This window comes from Gopherus evgoodei, chromosome 5 (assembly GCF_007399415.2).
Source record: "Gopherus evgoodei ecotype Sinaloan lineage chromosome 5, rGopEvg1_v1.p, whole genome shotgun sequence".
In the NCBI taxonomy this organism is placed as follows: domain Eukaryota; kingdom Metazoa; phylum Chordata; order Testudines; family Testudinidae; genus Gopherus; species Gopherus evgoodei.
The window spans coordinates 33,477,812-33,499,726 of NC_044326.1; the positions used below are offsets into that span (position 1 = coordinate 33,477,812).

The window sequence follows — 21,915 nt, forward strand, 5'->3', positions numbered from 1 at the left end:
TTGTTAATGTAATTTTTAAAAAATGGGTCAGTTAAAGTTTGAAATACTGAAGATGCAGAACAATTAGTTTCTAATTGCCAGTAGAGCACGTTTCTAGGTGAAAGTATGACATTAGAGAATAGAGAAGGACATGTTAGTCAAACTATTTTCTGTGGGTTACAAAATTTTCTCCAACTTTCAAAAACAAAAACAAACGAACAACAAAAACCTCCCTAGTTTCTCATTCTTCTGAATTTAAATAGCTACAGTAATGAAATTTACCGACTATACTGGGGGATGTGCAATTTATACATTTTCAGTAATATGTCTAAATTATAGTTCACGATCTACTTTCTGAATATTACATTTAAGTGTAGTGAATATAAATGCCAACCTTGATAACACAGGGCACAATGAACTTAGAAACTATTTAGTTATGAATTACAGCAATATGAGTCAAGATGAGGAGTGATCAGGATTTTGTGGGGTATTGGCTAAAATGACACAAAGGGTCAAATCTTGATTCCATGGAAGCCAATGGCAAAACTCCCACTGAACTGTATTGGGCCAGGGGGTTCACTGGAAATGCTTTTGGATTCTGAGTATGTTATCACAGGAGAAAAAAGCATCTGCATCAGGTATATAATATATACATTGAAAGGTAATTTAAATAAGTAGCTATGCAATAGAATTTACCTGCTCAGGAGGTGTTTTGGTTTTTGTGAGACAGTTCATTCATTTCCATTAGCAATTTTTATTGAATACTATCATAAAACAAAAGAAATAGATCCGTGATACTTAGAGATATTTAAACCCACAAAAGAAAAAAAAATGGTTGAAAATCTTGACTGATACTGTATCTTCAGTGCATTTCATTTTGCCCAGATATTTTGTGCAATAAGCTGGTTTTGGAACATATGAATGTTAACCAAGCTAAGAAATTTTGAAAGCAAGAGTTAAAGCTGTGAATCTGAATTTTCTCTTCCATGCTCTTCAAGTTAGTTCAACATGCAGGTATTATTCAGATAATCTAATTAGTATGCAGGTGTTATTCAGATTAATTAATGTAACTCAAAGTAACTGATTTTGTGGGCTCTGTCTGTTGTTTTGTAGGGAAGGAAGAAATAGGATTGTTCACTGTTGGAATGATCTAGACTTCTTCTATTTGACTATTCTGCAGTTTCAGAAGAAGCAATTTGTTTTCTGTTCCAGGTCATCAGTCTTTTATGGCTCCCTCCTGCAGCGTCTTGCATTGTCCTACTGCATGTACCTGTAGTAACAACATTGTTGACTGTCGTGGGAAAGGCCTTACTGAGATCCCAACCAATCTTCCAGAAACTATTACTGAAATGTAGGTTATCTTGCTTTTTTGCCATTAACTTGCAGAAATGTAGTGTTCCCTCTGTCTACTTACATTTATTTGCTCTGGTAAATAATATACTGTATAGGAAGAGTGTTTTAGAATATACCAGAAATAAAAATATTTGGTGTGTAGGAAACCATTTGTTATAGCCTTGTATTTTCAGTTATAGGTTCATTACAGGGACACTAGTGACAGAACTGTTTTTAAGATTGTAATCAGAATGGTCTTAAAATGGGGCATAAATGATGTTATTTCTAAACCTAAGTAGCCTTTCAACACAGACAACACACCACAACCTTACCTTTGCCCCCTTGGGTACCTTCCTTCAGTCATCCCTTTAACAAACCACCTATTCCCAGTGCAATAAATCACTATACCAGATATCCATAACTAGTTGTGCTGGGAGTAAGTAGCTGGTAAAGGAGTATCCTCAAAAGGGCGAATTTAGAGGGCAGATTTAAGGTTGAGGAATGTGGTCTGTGTTGTAGTTGTAGTAGCGATAAAAGATGTGCCTGTGGGGGAGGAGTAGATAATATGTACTGTTAAAGTGGCTTATCTTTTCGTATGTTATAAAGGATGAGTATTTTTGGACTATACAACTACTTTAAATATCAGCATTTGGTTTGTATGAATATACGTGCTGTATAAATTACAAAACTGAATTCAGTTGGCTGACACAGAGCCAGGTGACCTGAAATAGTTTTGTTGTTTTGCTCTACTGGCAAGTCAGTTGTTCTTGCCAAAAACTATTAACGGGTTATCCAATAACTAAAACAGAGCCACCAGGCTCCATGATTTAAAATAGAAAAGCCACAGCAGAGGGTTACTCTCCTGGTGCAGTACTTTTCCAGTAAGACCCTGTATAGGAAGTGAGACTTTTAAATGTATTCTACACAGCATAGAAGAATGTACTTCTGATGTTTTCTACACATACCAGTAGAAGAAATATTATTTTTTGATTCTCCTTCAAGTTCATGTGCATGTGCACATGTGCATTCCACTCTTGGTATCTGTGTGCCCAGTGCGTGGCCATCAGTGTAAGTGGAATGGAGATGTGCAACACGTCTTGAAGAACAGCAGTTACTGAACAGGTTAGTATCTTTTTTTCTAAAAAGAGGAAAGCTCATATGAAAAGAATATGAATTATTATAGACATATACTTGTTAACAATGCAAGTAATTTTCTTTCAGAAGTACTAAAAAGAGAAATTGGAAGATATACAAGATAAAGGAACCATCTTCAAATTTTCTGGGTGTTCACAAATAAAAATATTTGTGAAAACACTCTCAGAATTAGGATACCCACAGATTTGCTTAATTATGCTCTGAGTAAAAAATAACTTTTAGAAAAAATGTTTAAAGCAGATAGGTGGAGCAGAAATTATTGAGGCAATTTACATGGACCTTTATCCAACGTGCAGTGCCGCTGCAGTAAAAGTAACTGAATTTGCAACACTCCATGCAAGAAAAATATTTTTCAGTATATTAACTATTTCTGTATCAATAATTTTTAGTTTCTAGAAAAATCATTGTATTATGGGGTTTAGTAGGACCTCACAGGAAGGAACGATCAGTTGCACACATACAAAATGGGAAATGACTGCCCAGGCAGGAGTACTGCGGAAAGGGATCTGGGGGTCATAGTGGACCACAAGCTAAATATGAGTCAACAGTGTAACACTGTTGCAATAAAAAGTGAACATCATTCTGGGATGTATGAGCAGGAGTGTTGTAAGCAAGACCCAAGAAGTAATTCTTCTGCTCTCCTCTATGCTGATTAGGCCTCAGCTGGAGTATTGTGTCCAGTTCTGGGCAACATATTTCAGGAAGGATGTGGAGACCAGAGAAGAGCAACAAAAATGATTAAAGTTCTAGAAAACATGACCTATGAGGGAAAAAATTAGGTTTATTTAGTCTGGAAAAGAGAAGATAGAGGGGACATAACAGTTTTCAAGTACGTAAAGGGTTGTAACAAAGAGGAGGAAGAAAAAATGTTTTTCTTAACCTTTGAGGATAGGACAAGAAGCAATGGCTTAAATTGTAACAAGAGAGGTTTAAGTTGGATGTTAGGAAAAACTTCCTAACCGTCAGGGTGGTCAAGCACTGGAATAAATTGCCTAGGGAGGTTGTGGGATCTTCAGCATTAGAGATTTTTAAGAGCAGGTTAGACAAACACCTGTCAGGAATGGTCTAGATAATACTTAGTCCTGCCATGAGTGCAGGGGACTGGACTAAATGACCTCTCGAGATCCCTTCCAGTTCTGTGATTCTATGAGCAATGTCACTCTGCTAATAGCACTGGGTATTGAATCCCACTGCCAACATTTTCCATTTTGAACGTCATCTGATTAGGCCTCAGCTGGAGTATTGTGTCCAGTTCTGTGCACCATATTTCTGGAAGGATGTGGAGGCCAGAGAAGAGCAGCAAAAATGACTGAAGTTCTAGAAAACATGACCTATGAGGGAAGATTGAAAAAATTAGGTTTATTTAGTCTGGAAAAGAGAAGACAGAGGGACAGCCTACATTTATACCCATGAAAACGTATTATCTTCAAAGGTGTGATTAAAGGAAGAATTTGCTCTAGTCTGTGTTATATATGTAAGTATATATCATATAGCTACCATGTTGCTGCTGGTTTTAAAAGCATAGTAGCTGCATAATGGCGCAGTACAGGCAGTTGAAGAAATAATAGCATTCCTACCTCAGAATGTGCATAATCTTGGATCTGTTCAAATGCAATACAAGAACACATAAAACATGTCAGAGCAGAAGTTTGAGCTGTTTTAACTGGAACAGAAATACATCAATTTAATTTAATGTCATGAGAAAGGTGCTTTGGTTAGTGGTTGAACGTTATGCTAAGAATCAGGATTTTGAGAAGTGTTTTTGAGGTACAGGTAGAGCATACTTAGCACCCAGTATTTGGGAAAGGACTCCAACTGCAGAAGGCAGCACCACAGAAAGCATGATGACAAAGGGGGTAGCAAAGTGAGAAGAGTGCAGTTGGGGGAACAAGAAGATATAGGGGCACAGAAGTAACCGGAGGAGGAGAGGCAAAGGGCTCTGTAAGTGAAGAATTAACTCAATGGAAGGATCAGAGTGCACAGGGGAGGAATTCATGAGGACATAGTCCTAGTGTCATGACAAGAATAGGATCTTTACTGCTTTGTTTTGTATAGATTGAAGAAGGGAAGAGGTGAGAGAGTGGAGGCCAGACAGGAAGAGATTTCCATAGTTTAAGTGAGATATGTTCAGATTTCTGTGGGCACGTCTACACTGCATACTAAGCTCAGTGGACCCGGGCTTGTGGACTTGGAGTTTCCAAACCTGTGCTTAAACATACACACTGCAATGTAAACCTGGGTTTACAGTTCCTGGACCAGAGTCTCACAGCCATGCTAACATGTCCACACTGCACTACGCTACCCTTCTGACTTTGGTCTGAGGCTTACCCTTCGTCCACACTGCAAAATGGCAGAACTTGGACCCAAGTCACAGTGGGATTTGGGCTCTGACCCACCCTCCTCCAGCAGGGTTCTGAGTGCTTGCTGACCTGAGTCAGACTGATTTGTGTGTGGACAGAAGGGAGGTTTGGGCTCCAACTGGTTCCAGTTTTAAATATGTTCCTTTTTAAATGTAATTAATTGTTTGCTTCTTCTTGTGAGAAGATAGGAATTCACAGTTTACTTTAGCGTTTATCATTTTGTTTATCGCTATTGTACATCTCTTATTCTGCTCTTCTGTAAACTGAACATTCAAAGTCTTTTCAACCTCTCCTGATGTGGGAGTCTTTCTAAGCCTGTCATTTTCATCACTCATCTCTGAACTCCCTCCATTTCTGCTATATCTTGTTTGAGATGGAGTGACTGAAACTGAGTGCTGTTTCCCAGGTGAGCCATCAATTTATATAATGGGATTATAGTTTTCGATCATTTTTCCTTATACATCTTAATACTTCATTTGGTTCTGTGAGCACCATTGCACATTCAGTAGAAATTTTTACTGAATTGTTCACAAGGATGCCTAGGTCTTTTTCCTTAGTTGTTACACTCTGGGTTCTAAATTAATTGTGTACGAGTACATTATATTGTTCCATCCAAATATGTATTACCTTGCATTTGTAAGCATTGAATTTAATATCCTTTGTGCTACCTATTCACCTAGCTTTGTTATTTCCCTCTCAGGATTCCTACAGTCTTTTTTCTGGTCTTGTCTAATTTTAACATAAAAATTTTTGTGTTATGTGTACATTTTGCCCTTGTTCATCCTTTTCCAGATCATTATTTTGTGACCCCTGTATTTTGGTTGCCTTATCATGGAATGTATTAACGATTCTTGCTGTCTATTTTAAAGATCTAACACCTCTATTATTTGTAGTAGGACCTTGAGATTCATCAGGGAGTAGGTCTGTGGGCTAGAGAAGTGTCATTTCTTTATTCAATTTGGTTTAACTAAATTCTAAATTATTTTAAAAAATCACCTTTTACACCTCTACCCCGATATAACGCCACCCAATATAACACAAATTTGGATATAACGCGGTAAAGCAGCGCTCCAGGGGCGCAGGGCTGCATGCTCTGGCAAATCAAATCAAGTTTGATATAATGCAGTTTAACCTATAACGCAGTAAGATTTTTTGGCTCCTGAGGACAGCATTATATTGAGGTAGAAGTGTACTTTCTTTCACTTGTGTTCCACAGGAAAATTGTGGCAGTGTGCCAAAATAATAATTGAACGTGAACATTATAAAGAGATTCCCAGGCACTGCTCCGGGAATGCCTAGAAACTGCTGGAGCAGCTGGGAAGGGGAGGAGTCAGCATGGTGATCTTACCATTACTACACACCTCCCCAGCACATGTCCTCATCATCCCATTCATCCACCCACTGCGAGCACCAAATCTGGCAGGAGTTCCCCCAACTCTCAGGGAGGAGAGAGGGGGAAAAGAAGGGGGCTGGTTCTACCCATAAGTCCCCTAGATCTAGTTTGTGGGCCCAGCAGCCCTGCCCATCCTCAATTCTGGGGGCAACATAGGGCAGGAGGGGGAAGAGAGAGAACTGGGCTGGGCTCTATTCCTGCCCGCCCCGCCCCACCCCACCCCCCAGCTAACCTGTGGACCCAACACAAAGTTTTTTTTTGGGGGGGGGGGGGGGGTGTGTGTATATATATATATATAATTGATAATATATTTAACCATGATTCTAGTATGCAGTCTTATAACATCCTAGTGTTACCCTTTTCCCACAATGAAAAGCGATCCTTTATTCAGGGGTGAAAGTGGGTGGTACCGTACCAGCCCGTACACAGCCCATGTTAAAGAGCTGCCACGGCAGTGCTTTAACATCACTGTCCCTTTTGCCTCCCTCCCCCACAGGCCACCAACAGAGGGGAAAAAGAGGCAGCTGCCCCGGGACCAGCGATTTTAAAGGGCTTGGGGCTCATGGCCGGAGCCCCGGACCTTTTTTAATTGCCGCCAGAGCCCCAGGCGGTGGGGGCCAGGCAGCGTGGATGGGCTGGCTGAGGGAGGCTGACCCCCAGCTCCTCTTCTTCCAGCCAAGGCCCCACTCCTTCTGCCTGAGGCCCTGGCCCTTCCAGGGGCCAGAGCCGGCCCCCATACCAGTAAGAATTTAATATTACTTTCACCCCTGCCTTTATTCCTGTATTTTCTTAGCCAGTTTCAGATCCATGCCATGACTTTACTCTTTGCCCAATGACTGCTTAGTTATAAGAAGCTTATAAGGCTCTTGTAAGGGACCTGGGCTTTTGGAAAATCCAAATAAATTACAGCAAATGGTCTCTCTTCACCATTATTTTATTGTCTGACTCAAAGAAATACATTAAATTAGATTATTTACTTTCACAGAAGTTTTGCTGCTGTTTTTGTCTGTATTTCATCATGTTCCTCTAGGAGTTTTTATAATTCTCTTTATAATTATTATTTCAACCAATATCCTCCTTACACATTTTTTTGAACTGAGGGAGTTTGTAGGCCAGTAAGTCCATGTTTATCAAGGCACATTTGGCAGCACAGGAGATAAGATAGAAAGTTCAGGCTAAAATAGTCCTGGGTGTTGGGAAGGCTTGTTTATGAAGAAATCATATGACATTTGTGTATCTCCACACCCAGTTTGGTTGCCTGCATTAATATCACTGACATTATTTTATTTATTCTTTAACATTCACAGAATATAGATGCAGTGAACAATTTAAGTAAACACCTGAAATTCTAAGTCTGCATGAAATTTGTCAAATAACATAAAGATAAGTAGCTTTAAAGAAATTATTCCAATAAGAACATCTCTGATGTTTTTGACTTAAATTATAAACTGAGATTTAATAACGCTAAGATTTTATTTTTCTTATACATAATATACATGGGAGGCAGTGTTGCCTACTGGATAAGGCACTGGGTTGGGACCCAGCAGAGCTGTATTCTATCCCAGCTCTGCCACTGGCCTGCTGTTTGGGCAAGTCCCTTTTTCTCTCTAAACCTCAATTTCCTGATCTGCAAAATGGAGATAGTGATATCGACCTTTAGAAAGTATTTGGAGATCTACTGATGAAAAGCACTATATAAGAGCTAGGTATTATTGTTGTTGTTGTTGTTTTATTATGTTTGTATCTACCTTGTTTTATATAATCACATGACATAGTTTTAATATATTACCTTGTAAATTCCACACTAACACTTTTATATTTATTTCCAAGGGCACGCTAAATTAATTTGTTATTTAAGTACTGTGCTAAAAAGCAGAAATAAGCAAACTAATGGATCTACTTAAGTCTGAGTGACCTTGGCTGTACCTTTTTGTGTGACATAGGAATCGTTACAAAGGTCAGTGCTCTGCACCCAGCAAATTTATGTCATCCTAAATCAGGGGTAGGGCTATGTATTATGTGCCAAATAACTCTGAGGTTGCTGCACTGTTGCTCTCCAGATACTTTTGGGTGAAAATGGCAGATGAATCTGACTATAAATCTTTGGTCCCTTTCTGGCATCATGGAGCACAGGCCAACATTAAGTATTTAATGCCCAGTAATCTAATTCCTAATTTTTATTATGTCGGTATATATATTTATTTAATGTATTTCCCTGTCTGGATCAGTAACATCATTCCTGTTCATATCCAAATAAACTTGCACCATATAGAGTGGTAAATTCTTAATCTTTTCTTTTCAGGCCCATTTCACTTAATGTGATTTTAGTTATGCTCTGAAAATGGTCATTTTAAATAACAAAATAATCTACTCTATACAAAACCATTCCTCGGAATACTCTCCCCTAAGCATATTCCTGAACTTCTGCATTCATATAAATTGCCAGAGAAAGCATGTTTACAACAACATGCAACATATTCATAGATATGGGGCTCTTGTTAGTTTCTTTCATCACTTAACCCTTCACTGATTAATTTAAGAAAGTCACTTACCCTAAACAGTTTGATTTAAAACAGTTTAAATTTATATGAGTTCACAGCTCTTTCAGTCTCCACAGAATTTACTGGGATTTTTTTTTTCCTGCGAAGGTTCTCTCTATTGAACTCTATCAGATATAAGGAGGGCTGTTTCATTTGCCAACTTCTTCCCTTCCTTTCCTGGCTTAGGGATCATTCATATTGCTCAAAAAGCCCATTTAATAATCATTTTTAAAGAGTGAATCCCTTTCAAAGGTTATCATGTCCAGTAAGTCTCATCACAAGCATCCATTTCCACATTTACATTTTCCAGTAATCTGGATCTCCCTCCCTTTAGTTGCATTTCAGAGCTCACATTCCACACTGGAAGCCTTAGAATGCCCTGTAGAAGTGAGTTGGGGTTTCTTGGTGTGCGATACACTTTGGCACATGACAAAATAGGGAATTCCTAGAAAATAAAAAAAATCAAAGTGGAAATCCAACAGTGAGGCTATTAGACCTACTAATCACTGGATCTTCAAAAGTAAGTAATGGGATGTTCAAAGTAATAGACCAGGAAGCTGTTTGGGCTGGTGTGGGCTGATTTATGAAAAGTCTGGCTTTTATTTTGTTTGAACTAGTTGATACTCATAATCAGATAACTCTTCCTAAAATCCCTTTCCTCAGCATAGTGGTATGAAAGGAAGAGAAAATAAAGAGGTCTTCAGTAGAATGGATTTTGTTATACTTTAGACTGATAAGATGACCTGCTGTGATTAAACATAGCCAAGTGTAAAGAAGCATTTAAGTAATCAAAGATGGGAATTAATTGCTTTCCCGCCATCTTTGGTTGGAAGGATGGGGTCAAAAGCAATATTTTTATTGTTGTTAGCAGCTGCTGATGAAAAGGCAGGAAAAATCCCAAAGTACATAATATATGTAGTGAGGAAATTTCAGGAGTCCAACTTCATTCTTCTGTGTATTGAAAAATCACTGCATTCTTGAATACTGTAATCTTCAAAATAAAGTTTGTTCATTCTGGGGAAAGGGAATCTTTTTCAGTATGAGTGCCAAACATGTTTGTTTAGCTGTCACATGCTAACTTTCTGATATTTCATTTGTCAGTTCCCATATTTTTATACCTTCCTACTTGGCTTCTCTTCTCGAAGTATTCCCAGTTTACTGTCTTTAGTCCTAGACTCATATTCTTCTATCTCATCCTCTCTTTGATGGCACTTCTATTCTTCTTCCATGAGTCTGTCATTCACTGTGTGCTACACAAGGTGCTTGTTTACATCTGTATAAGTAGGGGAATATCAAGCAGGATCAGAAGTGGTATTACCCACATGGAAAGTAGTTTATAAAATGTGTGGATGACACCAAGCAGGGAGGTTGCAAGCACTTTGTAAAATAGGATTAGAATTCAAAATGACCTTGACAAATTGGAGAATTAGTCTGAAAATGTGAAATTAAGTAAAGACAAGTGCAAAGTACCACACTTTTAGGAAGGAAAAATCAAATGCACAGCTACAAAATGGGGGAATACAAAAGGTGGCTGTTGAAAAGGATCTGTGGGTTATAGTGGATAACAAATAGAATATGAGTCAACAATGTGATGCAGTTGCAAAAGAACCCAATATAATTCTGGGGTGTATTAACAGGAGTGTCATATGGAAGACGTAGGAGTACTGTTGAGGCCTCAGCTGGAATACTGTGTCCAATTCTGGGCATCACACTTTAGGAAAGATATGGACAAATAGAGAATTCAGAGGAGAGCAACAAAAATGATAAAAGGTTTAGAAAGCCTGACCTTTTAAGAAAGGCCAAAAAACCAGGACATGTTTCATCTTGAGAAAAGAAGTCAAGGGAAAGGGGTGAGGACACACTGAATAACAGTCTTCATATATATTATGGGCTGTTATGAGGACAATGGTCAGTTGGTCTCCATGTCCACTATAGGTTGTGTGATCCATGTGTGTAATAGGGCGATATCTCTTTAAGAGACCCATTGGGGTGAGTAGGAGTGAGTTGTCTCTGGGTCATTGTTGCTAGGCAGATTAAGCACTCCACATCCAGAAGTTTCTGGGATTGGGTGTGATAGTTTTGGGTCTGCTCCAATAGGTTCCCTGTTGCTGGGGTCAGACTCCATGAAGGCAAGCGGCCAGGCAGCTGCTTTGCAAAAGGCCAGGTGAACTGTATGAGTTTGGAGAAGCTGAGTCCAGGACCAGAAGGCAGGCTATTGCCCTAACTGTGAAGCATTTTGCACCATGGTTTTCTTTGAATCTATACACTTAACTGAGTGGCTGGTTAATCAGTTAGCTGACTGGCAAGTAGTGATTTCAGCAGAGGAAGACTCTTCATGGATTCCAACTGAAGATTCCTACAAGCAAGTGGAGGGAAGATGTTGTTTTAGACTCTGCAGACTGTTTAGATTTGCCGATCAAAGACTTGAGACTGAGACTTAGGTGACCTAAACCTAAGCTTTTGGAAACTCAGTTTCTTCTTATTGTGTTTCTGTGAAGACTGAACTGTTCAGATTTTAATTTGTTTTCTTTATTTATGTTTATGAATAACTGTGAAGATAATGTCTGTGGGTTATAAAATTGCCATGTTCTGTAAAAATTAGAATATTTGTTTCTTTATCATAAGATTTTATAAAGTTATTTAATTACATTTATTTCTTTAGTTCCTTTTGGGACTTGAATGTGGGGAGGCTGATCCTGTGTAATCCTTGTTGAAAATCCTTTGAGGCTGAACTCTGGGTCTCCAGCTACTTTTCTATGGGAGTTGGGGGCAGGGGGTGTTATTAGGCACTGGAGAAGGGCAATGAAGTGAACGCTAGCCCACCTAAAGGTTACAAATTGGTGCCCGAACAGACGGGGACTTGAGGATTGCTCAGAGCTACCTCTGCATACTTTTGAGGAATATTGCAGTTATAAAAGAATTTGGTGGTGTTGAATATTATTGAATATGTGCACTGTATTCATATTATTAAGTTAATGGAAACTTGCACACGATTAGGGTTAGATCCCTGTAGGGCCATTTTGGTCAGTGATATGTCCCCTGTTGATAGTACAGCAGATATTAAGAGAGCTATTAGTATCTTTGGTCATGTGACTAATATGAGGTGGGTGAAGGGAGAACAAAAGAATGATTCTCTGTGAATTTGTTGCTGTTTCTGTGATACACATAGGAAGGAAATGTGTGTTGTAGAAGCTAGGGCAGAAATGGGATATGATTCCTTTTCATTTTGTGGTTTTGCCATTTATAACCACTTGTTCTGTGCCCAGAGTAGCTCAGTGCAGGGATCAGGGATATTCTGTGTATTCTGACAGAGGGTTCAAACTGAGACATGGGCTATGGTTACATCTGTGGGTGAAAGATAGACTAGATGGTTAACAGATGCTATACCAGTTATAGACCAAGGTCCAGTAGAAACCTCTACTCCTGCTGTGAGTCTCCCTTTTGACATGCAACATCTTTTGTTAGAGAGGGTGCTGAAATCTGTCAGTGAAACTGTGACTGATGTGAAATTTAAACTGAAATGTTTTTCGGGTAATTCATCCAGACCCAATGGAGAAGTAAATTATCCCACTTGGCAAGCACAAGCCAAAGAGATGATGGAAGACAGTGAGATTTCTGACAAAGTTAAAAGAAGGTTATTGAAAGTTTATTACCCCCAACATTGAAGGTGGCCTGAGGAGCTGGTAGCAAGGCATCTGCTGTAGAATGCTTTGATATTTTAGAGAAGGCAAATGGAAGTGGCATAAACGCATCTGAGCTTAAGGTTCAATTTTCTGAGACACATCACCACACTAGAGAACCACCTTCTGCGTACCTGACTAGATTACACGCATTAGTCAAAGAAATTTTGGAGGCTGGTGGAGTAAAAGATACTGAATTGGACTCGTATATACAAGATTATTTTTTCCGTGTTTGTTGGCATGAATCCTTATTAAATACATGCTTAATAAAAAGGATGAAATGTAGTGGTAGAAAAAAGAGTGTCTCTTATGCCAGACTACTTTTTTGAGGTGAGATCCATTGAAAGGGAGCACTCTGATAAACAAAAGAGAAAACTTCAACAAGAACTAGAAAAAAAAGGAAGACCATTGAGTAAGAGTAGTTTGCAGTTGATAAAGGCATCTGAAAATACTTCCAGCTCCCCTGAAGAAGTTACTGCAATAGACTGGAAGGAGAAATACTTGCAGGCTGAGCAGCAGTTGGTAGGACTGCAGCTGACCCAGTCAAATTCTGAAATGCCCATTTCAAATACACAATTTACTCCTCAGAGACCCAAAGAATTTAATAAACAAGCAATACAAAGATTAACAGAAGAAATCCTTTGTTTTAACTGTTGGATAATAGAACATTTTGAAAAATAAATGTCAGAATTCTCCTGACTCCAACTTAATACATTAGCATCTGACTGGTAGATATTCAAATCAGAACAAGTTTGAGTCAGGAAGAAAAGAAACCTAACAACTCAGAGCAAGGCTGCTAGACAATGGGTTCAGGACACAGATGTTACCCAAATGGGTGTCAGTGAGGCCATCCGGAAATTAGTGGGACCTGCTTGTCATGGCTATGTTTACATAGGTGGGGTAAAACATACCTGACTAATAGATACTGGTTCTCAAGTTACTTGCATATGTGAAACTTTCTATTATGAGCATTTATCTTATCAAAAGTTACAGTCAATTGGCAGTATACTTCAGATAGAAGGGGCAGGAGGGCAAATGGTTCCATACCTGGAATATATAACCTTGAGGATACGATTCCCAAAGTTCATCTGTGGGACTAACAAACAATATGAGGTACTAGTCTTGATTTGTCCAGACCAATGTATGAATCAACAAATGTTGGCGTTCATAGGCACCAATGTGCTGAAACATCTTGTAGAAAACTGTAAAAAGAAATGGGGTCCTGAATTCTTAAATAGAATTTCATTACCAAATGAGCAGGCTGAAACTTCTAATAATTTTTTACTCAGTCAGATGTTACAGCAAGAAGCTGATGAAGGGCCTGAAGTGGTCTTGACAGAAAGAAAATCAGTGACAATTCCACCTGGCACATCCAAAACGGTGCCAGGAATTCTGAAGTTTGCTGTGAATGAATTGAAGACTGTTGTAATGCTGGAAGATCCAGGTGTTGCAATTGGACCCAGTGGGCTAGCGGTTTTTCCTCAATTTGTTAAAGTCACTGGCACCAATATGAGAATAGGAGTACATGTAAAAAACTTAACAAGGAAGGATGTCATATTGAAATCTCACTCTGTCATTGTGAAGGGGCAAAAGTTGAGTGGATAAAACAAGTGCCAACCCAGGTTTCAGCAACTGCAACTAAAAAGAGAGATGGTGTCATACTGCCACTTGACTTTGAAGGATTCCCTCTCAATGCTTCTGAGAAGAAAAGAATTGCTGAGACTGAGTAAGGAAGCTTATAAGGCTCTTGCTGTTCATGCAATTTGTAACCTTTGTGTGGGCTAGAGTTCACTTCATTGCCCTTCTCCAGTGCCTAAATCCCCACCCCCCAATTCCCATAGAAAAGTAGATAAAGACCCAGAGATTAGTCTCTAATGATTTTCAGCAAGGATTGCACAGGGTCAACCTCCCATATTTAAGCTAAGTTCCAGCCCAGCCCAAGCAATGAAACAGCCCTGCAGCCCAAGCCCTGCTAACCTGAGTCAGCTGGCACAGGCCAGCTGTGGGTTTTTCTTTGCTGTGTAGACATACCCTCAAGCCCTACATTTCTATGGGTGTGTTTACACTGCAATATAAACCCAGGTTTAGTAGAACTTGAGTTAGCAGACCCAGGGTTTGTTAACCTAGGATTTGAGTGTCTACATTCATTTGTAATCCCAGGTTAGGAATTGCTTAATGTGGGTCCTAACCTGGGGCTCCAGTGTCTGCACTACATTATGCAGGCCCAAGTCCAACCACCCATATCCCAGACTTCCTATCACCATCTCAATATATGGCCACTCTATCTCTTTGTTCTTGGTGCAGCATGGGAAAACTTGACTGTCTAGAGGACAAAGAATGTTGGATTGCGGGATATTTTTGCCAGATTCCCAGAGCACACTTACAGTGGGGCTGTCTACAATGCAAAGCCCTTGGGCTTGAACCCTGGGTCTCGGCTTGACTCAGGCTCAGACTCTTCACCCCATGGAGTACTGTGACTTTGGGTCCGAGTCCTTGATTAAGGTCTTTAAGTTACTTTGTAAGAAGAAGATTATTTGCATAGTGGAGTGGTCCTTAATCTAGCAGACAAAGGCATAACAAGATCCAGTGCCTGGAAGCTAAAGCTAAATAAATTCAGACTAGAAGAAATAATGAGGATAATTAACCACTGGAATGACTTCCTTATTGTGGTGGGATATGTTACCAGCCCAGTCAGGAAGGGGTTAAAGAGCTCCTCTGGACACAATCAGTCCGAACGCTGTGTACCTGTGAGCAGAAATGGCTCTGTGATGTCAGTTCCCTTCTCTTCCCACCTTCTCCACCCTCTGAGCAGCTGAGAGGCATTGGGGTAAATGACCCAACCAATCAGCAGAGCAAAAATGCACGAAACCAAACACACCGACAGCCAGTCAATCAGTGGAGGAAAAAGGGGAAAAAAAGGAGAGGCACAGCAGTTTGGCATCCAGGGCAGCCTCCACGTTCATGCAACCTATGAAGCATGTCAAGTCTGGAGAGAGACTGCTCCTTAAATGGGAGGATCCATGCCCACTGTAGGGTGGCACGCTGGGGGAGGTAGAGCTAGAGCACAGACCTCTCAAGCAGCCCCAGCTGTGTGGGGCTAAACAGGAAAGCAACTGAAGAACATTTGCTGCCTGGACCCTCTGAAATAAGAAGAGGGACCATCTTTACTATATTTCCTTTTTAGAGCCCGGGTTGCTCAACCTGGGTCCCTTGGACAACATGGAGGCTAGAAGCCCAGGCCCCTTTGAAGAGACTATTTACCTTTGTGCCTTATTTCTAGTCTGAATTTGTCTAACTTCATTTTCCGGGCACTGGATCTTGTTACACTGTTGGTAGATCAAAGAGCCGCCTTATTATATTTCTGTTCCTCATGTAGATTGTTATAGACTGCGATCAAGTTACCCCTTAACCTTCCCTTTGATAAGGTAAACAGATTGAGTTTCTTGAGTCTTTCACTATAAGACATGTTTTCTAATCCTTTAATCATTCTCATGGCTCTTCTTTGAATCTTTTCCAATTTATCAACATCATTCTTGAACTGTGGACACCAAACTGGACATAACATTCCAATAGCAGTATAATTACATATGTATGGTGGGAAGGGAGATGATAAAGTGCATAGCCATGTGACAGATTTCATTTTTCCTATCCCTTTGACCACCTTGCATGATCTCTGCCAGGATATGGTCTAGCACTCCTTTACCAAGTTGTGCATTTAAACCATAAACTGAATTCATAAAAAGCAGTGAACTGAAAGCATCTCAGCAATAATGCTGCAGTAAAGATAAGAATATGAGATGATCCTCCTCATAATGAAAAGACTGAACAAATTCAGGACTAGGGCTTGCTTCTGAGTAGAGAAAATTGTTTAGTAGCTTTATAAGGAGAGCTCATCACTTTCTGTGATACAAGTCTTTCTAGCTGCATTTTATCATTTATAATCAATCCCCTGAAGAAGTATTTGATGGAATGAATAGAGTGGATGTTGACAGTTTGGCAAGCTGTAGGACCAAGTTAACAATCATTCCTTATATTCAAATATTTAGCAAACTGTCAACCAGATTTATTAAACAATCAGAATTGGAATTGTCTGGAATTGTAAAGTGCAAGTAATACAGTACTTCTACCTTTTGTTGTGTTGGACATGAATGATTCCAGTGAAATTCTTTGCTGCTAAAGTTGACACAAGCTGTAGACACAAGCACTTTGGAGGTGCAGTCGTTGAGGGCGAGGGGGAGTACTCTGAGCTTGAAGGCTCCCTAAAGCAAAGAGAGAATCATAGAATATCAGGGTTGGAAGGGACCTCAGGAGGCCATCTAGTCCATCCCCCTGCTCAAAGCAGGACCAACCCCAACTAAATCATCCCAGCGAAGCCAGTATTACTGCTTCCTCTTTCTCAAAAGACTGCCAGATGTTATATATGATGAGAGATGTGTTGGCTATGTACAGCAATTCTTTAGATTCAGGAGCTGCAGTGAATCCCATCATTGAAATCTATTTTCTGTTCTCTGACAGCTGTTTTTGCCATTTACTTTAAAAGCAGATGGGGGGGAAATGCAAAGAAGAGCTGTCAGTTTTATTACCATGTATAATCAGCATCTGTGCAATACATTAGACTCATCAAGCAACTTAGAAGAAATTGTGTGTTGTAAAAATTCTTCTGGGGTTTCTTGACTTGCTTCTTGACACCTTCTTGTACATGAGGAAGTGCTGAAATTAAACAGTGTAGATCAATGAAATGCTGAAGCCACTAACCCTGACCAGATTTGCTCAATGAAAATGTGACTCGCTGAATTTTGAAAGCAGTTATGTGAATAATTTATTTCTGCATATGATATTTAAAGCTACAACTATTTGTTTTCTTGAGCACTATAATATATTTTATCATTAGTAAATCAATTTTGAGATCTGTTGCTGGTCACGTGATAAGCATATAGGTATGGCATATGTCTGTACAGTATAAATTGTCTGCCCTTCCCCAGATTCTAGTGAACAGGCTTAGTGTATTGAAACAGTTTTATGTAATCCATCTGCACACTTAACAACAAAAATGTTTATTCAGAAAAATGCCTTTTTTCTAGAGGAGCATCTAAATACATTCTGTATTTTAGATTTAAATGGAAACAAAGGTTAACCTGAAAACAAGCTTGAAAGAGTAGTTTTAAATGTACTTGTCTGTCTCTTCAAGTTGTCAAAAACTAATGAGCCATTCACTTATCCTGTGTGCTGTAAGTTTAGAGGACATAAGAACCTCCCATTGAAATGTGTTAAGTAATTTGCATATCACAATGGTAGAGCTCTCTGGGGTGCAAGAGAGAAGGAACCATCTACTCATCAGGAGCATAATTTGATTCGATTAGGTTGGAAATTGCAGCTGCAGAGAGTACCTCCATAGTCTAGAATAAAAGTGGGTATTGACGTTTGTATATGTAGTGGTGGGCAAAGGATTTGGAGGAGTGGGTAAAACGCTTCACAGTATATTTCCTGGATAGAAGTAAATAGGGAATAGTCTTTGAAAAGGTGTTTCAAGCAGATTAGCAACTTGATAATCAAAAGCAGGGTTTCATTGTAGAGAAACCCCAACTAAAAAAGAGAGAGAATGCTATGTACATTAATGATTGTTTTTGTGATTGTAAAGGTTTTATAAGGAGATCTTCTTATATGATAAGCAGTCTTTCTGAGAGAGTCCAATCATTGATGACGCATTTACTTAACTATAGTCCATTATCTTATTTAATATGCTGCTAGCATTGGCTGTGGCTTTTGAAGGAGAGATCACAGCCACTGTTTTGTGATACATATGTGATCACTTCTCATGAAATGAAAAAAAAAATTTTGAGGTTCAGGTAGGAGGAGCTATTTTAAGACATTTGATATAACATCTATATAGAACATTACAGATTCTCGCAAGATTTTCTACTCCTGCAGTATAGCACTTTAGGCTGAGCCATGTGTTTTATAAACATTATGTAGTTGTTTTTTCAGCCCTAGCTAACTAAGCACAGTTGTATTCAGGAATTCAAAATATTTAATTTAATAAGAGGCAGAAATATAAAGAAGTGTTTTTAATTACTGTGGGTTTTATCAGAAGGATGCAAATTTCCTTGAGATATTACTCTGTGCTTTGGGACCCTGGAATGTATCTAATTAAATTTTTCACAGAATGGTGGATGCAAATTTGCACTGTGTAAAATTCATCTGATTCTAGGCAGACAAAGGAGGAAATTAGAGGATAACAAATCTTGAAAACATAAATTTGATTTGTTTGCTTTATGGACAACATGGGGATATAAAAGATTTTTCTTCTGTATTTATATAATCTGATTTAACATTTTTTTCTCTCTTGTACTAACCTCTTTTTCTGAAATGTGATGTGTGTTTAGAGTATACACATTAGTTGAAAGTAATAAAAGGCATATTTAGATGATCCTACTATAACAAATCCTTTATCCTTGTAAGTTTATCCCAGCACTTCATACTGAGTCTGTAAATCAGACCATACATCAGACTGTGCATCAGACTGTAAATTTTCTACTAAAAGGAAGCATTTGGTAAAACTGACATGGAGCTTATTTTATTACATACATTGGTAACTTGGTACTTCATTAGTCAGCCGTAGAACTTTTTCTATTTTTAGAGCAGTATATTTTGTGGACAGAATTGTGTAGTGGTGAATTTAATATGTCATTCTTACTTGCCATAACAAACTACAAAAACATTAAACGACACAATGTTGAATTAATAAGCAAGGCAGAAATCAAATAGCAATGCAGAAAAATTCAGTTAGGCTAAGTATCTGATGCACACCTTATTGGGCCTAGATGTTTTATCAGATCTGCTTAAATAGGATAATTATTTTTTTGAAAATAGTTGTAATATATCAGTGTCACCCAGATAAACACTGAAAGGTCAGAATATCACAGTTACGTGCCTGCCTTATGATACAATGTTTAATAATAATAATTGATTACATATTGTCTGTTAGTATCATATAGTCTTTCTCTACAAACTTATATGGAGCTTCTTCTAATGTTTTTCTATTCTTGTATAATTACACTATTCTCATCAGTTACAATTTGTCACAAAACAATGTATTATCCAACTGTGGTGGAGGTGGGGTTTGCATGTTTGTTTGTAAGGAACAGATGGGTAAACTTAAAGAGATTATTTATTCCCTATGAATATGTCAACATTTCATATATTCTCAAATAGCATGAACAGCCACATAAATAGCATACCAGCTTGGACCAGAATTATTATAACACATTGTAGTACTAATGTATTGTATTTTGAAACTAAGAGGTCTGAATATATTATATGCGGAGGCTGAAGGATTTTACTTTTACCTGAAAAGATTTATATATATAATCCTCTGATTAGTAAGAAAAACTGTTTAACCGCAATTTCCTGTTGCTGCTTTTTGATAATCTGATTCATCTTCGTGGAATCTTAATTGATTTATAATGTATTAGCCAGACATCTGACCATTCTTGGAAAATCAAGAGTGGTCAGAGGTAGTCTTCAAAATACAGAGTGGTTAAGATGAAGATAGGCAGTTCATATGTGATGGTCATCATCTTGACTGACACTGGGAACCATCAGACCTAAGGCATCAATCTCTAGAGTTTGAGTTAATGAGCCATAATCTATAGCTGAGACTCACACTTAGGATGGATCAGCAGGATAGGTGTGTAACACAGACTATTCACTGCCACACGTGCAAGAATCTAAGTTTACTCAATATATTAAAACCTTTAGGCTAAACCCATGAAGTTATTAAGAAAATTATATAGTCCTGAACTTAATCAGAATACATTGTCATAGGTGTGAAAAGGTTTAACAGAGAGGTAAATAAAGAATAGGAATGAACCATCAGTTTTCATCACGGCAAAAAGTTAAGTCTTATGCCACAGGTTTCTATACCAATGTTAAAAATATTTATTAATAACCTAGAAAAGAATTGAGTAGTGAGGTGACAAAATTTGCAGATAATGCAAGATTATTTAGATTAATTAAAACAGAAAATTTAGGAACTTCAAAGGGATCTTGAATTCATAATACAATGACTGATTAAGTACAGTGTTGACACATGCAGGGTAATACATATTAGGATAAAATAATACAATTGTAACTCAGCATTCACGCCCCTTTAAGAGCAGTTAAATCAGTGTACCTTTTATTGGGGCTTGGCCCTTTAAGGCAAGGGAATTTTGGACAGCATTGTTCCCCTGGACAGTCCAGGTGACCAAGAGGTAACATGTGACTGACAGGCTCTATAAAGAAATGACTATCATTCAGAAAGGAGGTACCAGAGTCTGGGCAAAATCAGGAAAGTAGCTACAAAATTTTCTGTAACTTTGTGTGACATTTTATGGAAATTTATTTAATGAGCCAATTACATGCATCAAGAACATCATTTTTTGAAATACTTTGTGGATTTAGTGCTGATGAAAGGTGTTGGATTGAGACTAGATTTCTTTACACGGTTCCAGCATCTAGTGGGAGCAGGTTTGAAGGACAGACTTATAGACTTTAAGGTCAGAAGGGACCATCATGATCATCCAGTCTGACCTCCTGCACATTGCAGGTCACAGAACTTCACTCCCTCCCACTCCTGTAATAGCCCCCTAATCTCTGGCTCAGTTACTGAAGCCCTCAGATCCTGGTTTAAAGACTTCAATTTACAGAGAATGCACCATTTACACTAGTTTAAACCTGCAAGTGACTTGTGCCCCATGCTGCAGAAGTAGGCGAACTCCCCCTGGTTCTCTGCCAATCTAACTTTGGAAGAAATTCATTCCCAACCCCAAATATGGCAATCAGTTAGATAGTTATGCTGCTAGCAGTCACAGATCAGCTACATGGCGTTGTAGGCACTCTCATACCATCCCCTCCATAAATGTATCAAGCTCAGTCTTGAAGCCAATTAGGTTTTTTGCCCCCACTGCTCTTCTTGGAAGGCTGTTCCAGAACTTCACTCCTCTGATGGTTAGAAACCTTCATCTAATTTTAAACCTAAACTTGTAGATGGCCAGTTTATATCCATTTGTTCTTGTGTCCACAGTAGTGTTTAACTTAAATAACTCCTCTCCCACCCTGGTATTTATTCCTCAAATGTATTTATAGAGAGCAATCATATCTCCCCTCTGCCATTATTTGGTTAGGCTAAACAAGCCAAGCTCTTTGAGTCTCCTCTCATATGGTAGGTTTTCCATTCCTCAGATCGTCCTAGTAGCTCTACTTTGCATCTCTTCCAGTTTCAATTAACCTTTCTTAAACATGGGAGACCAGAACTGCACACAGTATTCCAGATGACAGGACCTTTATTCTTTGCAAAAGAAGGGGGGCAGAGGCTTGTGGGAAACCACAGGCAGCTTGTCAGGGAAGCTACAGGGTAACCAGGATAGTCTGAAAGGGGGTATGGTTGCTGGGCAGAAGGGAACCTGGGAGTTCAAAGTGAAGATTGTCTTGGGATG

At 38.8% G+C, this 21,915-nt stretch overlaps 1 protein-coding gene across 11 annotated transcripts in view; it reads left to right on the forward strand.

The window, feature by feature from the left end:
• SLIT2 (slit guidance ligand 2) overlaps positions 1–21,915 on the forward strand; it is a 427,330-nt gene that overhangs the window by 286,009 nt on the left and 119,406 nt on the right. For all 11 annotated transcript variants that reach the window (XM_030564146.1, XM_030564137.1, XM_030564144.1 and 8 more), the window contains one exon: positions 1,192–1,330. In XM_030564146.1, coding sequence (XP_030420006.1) covers positions 1,192–1,330 — 139 coding nt within the window. The remainder of the gene's footprint in view (positions 1–1,191; positions 1,331–21,915) is intronic.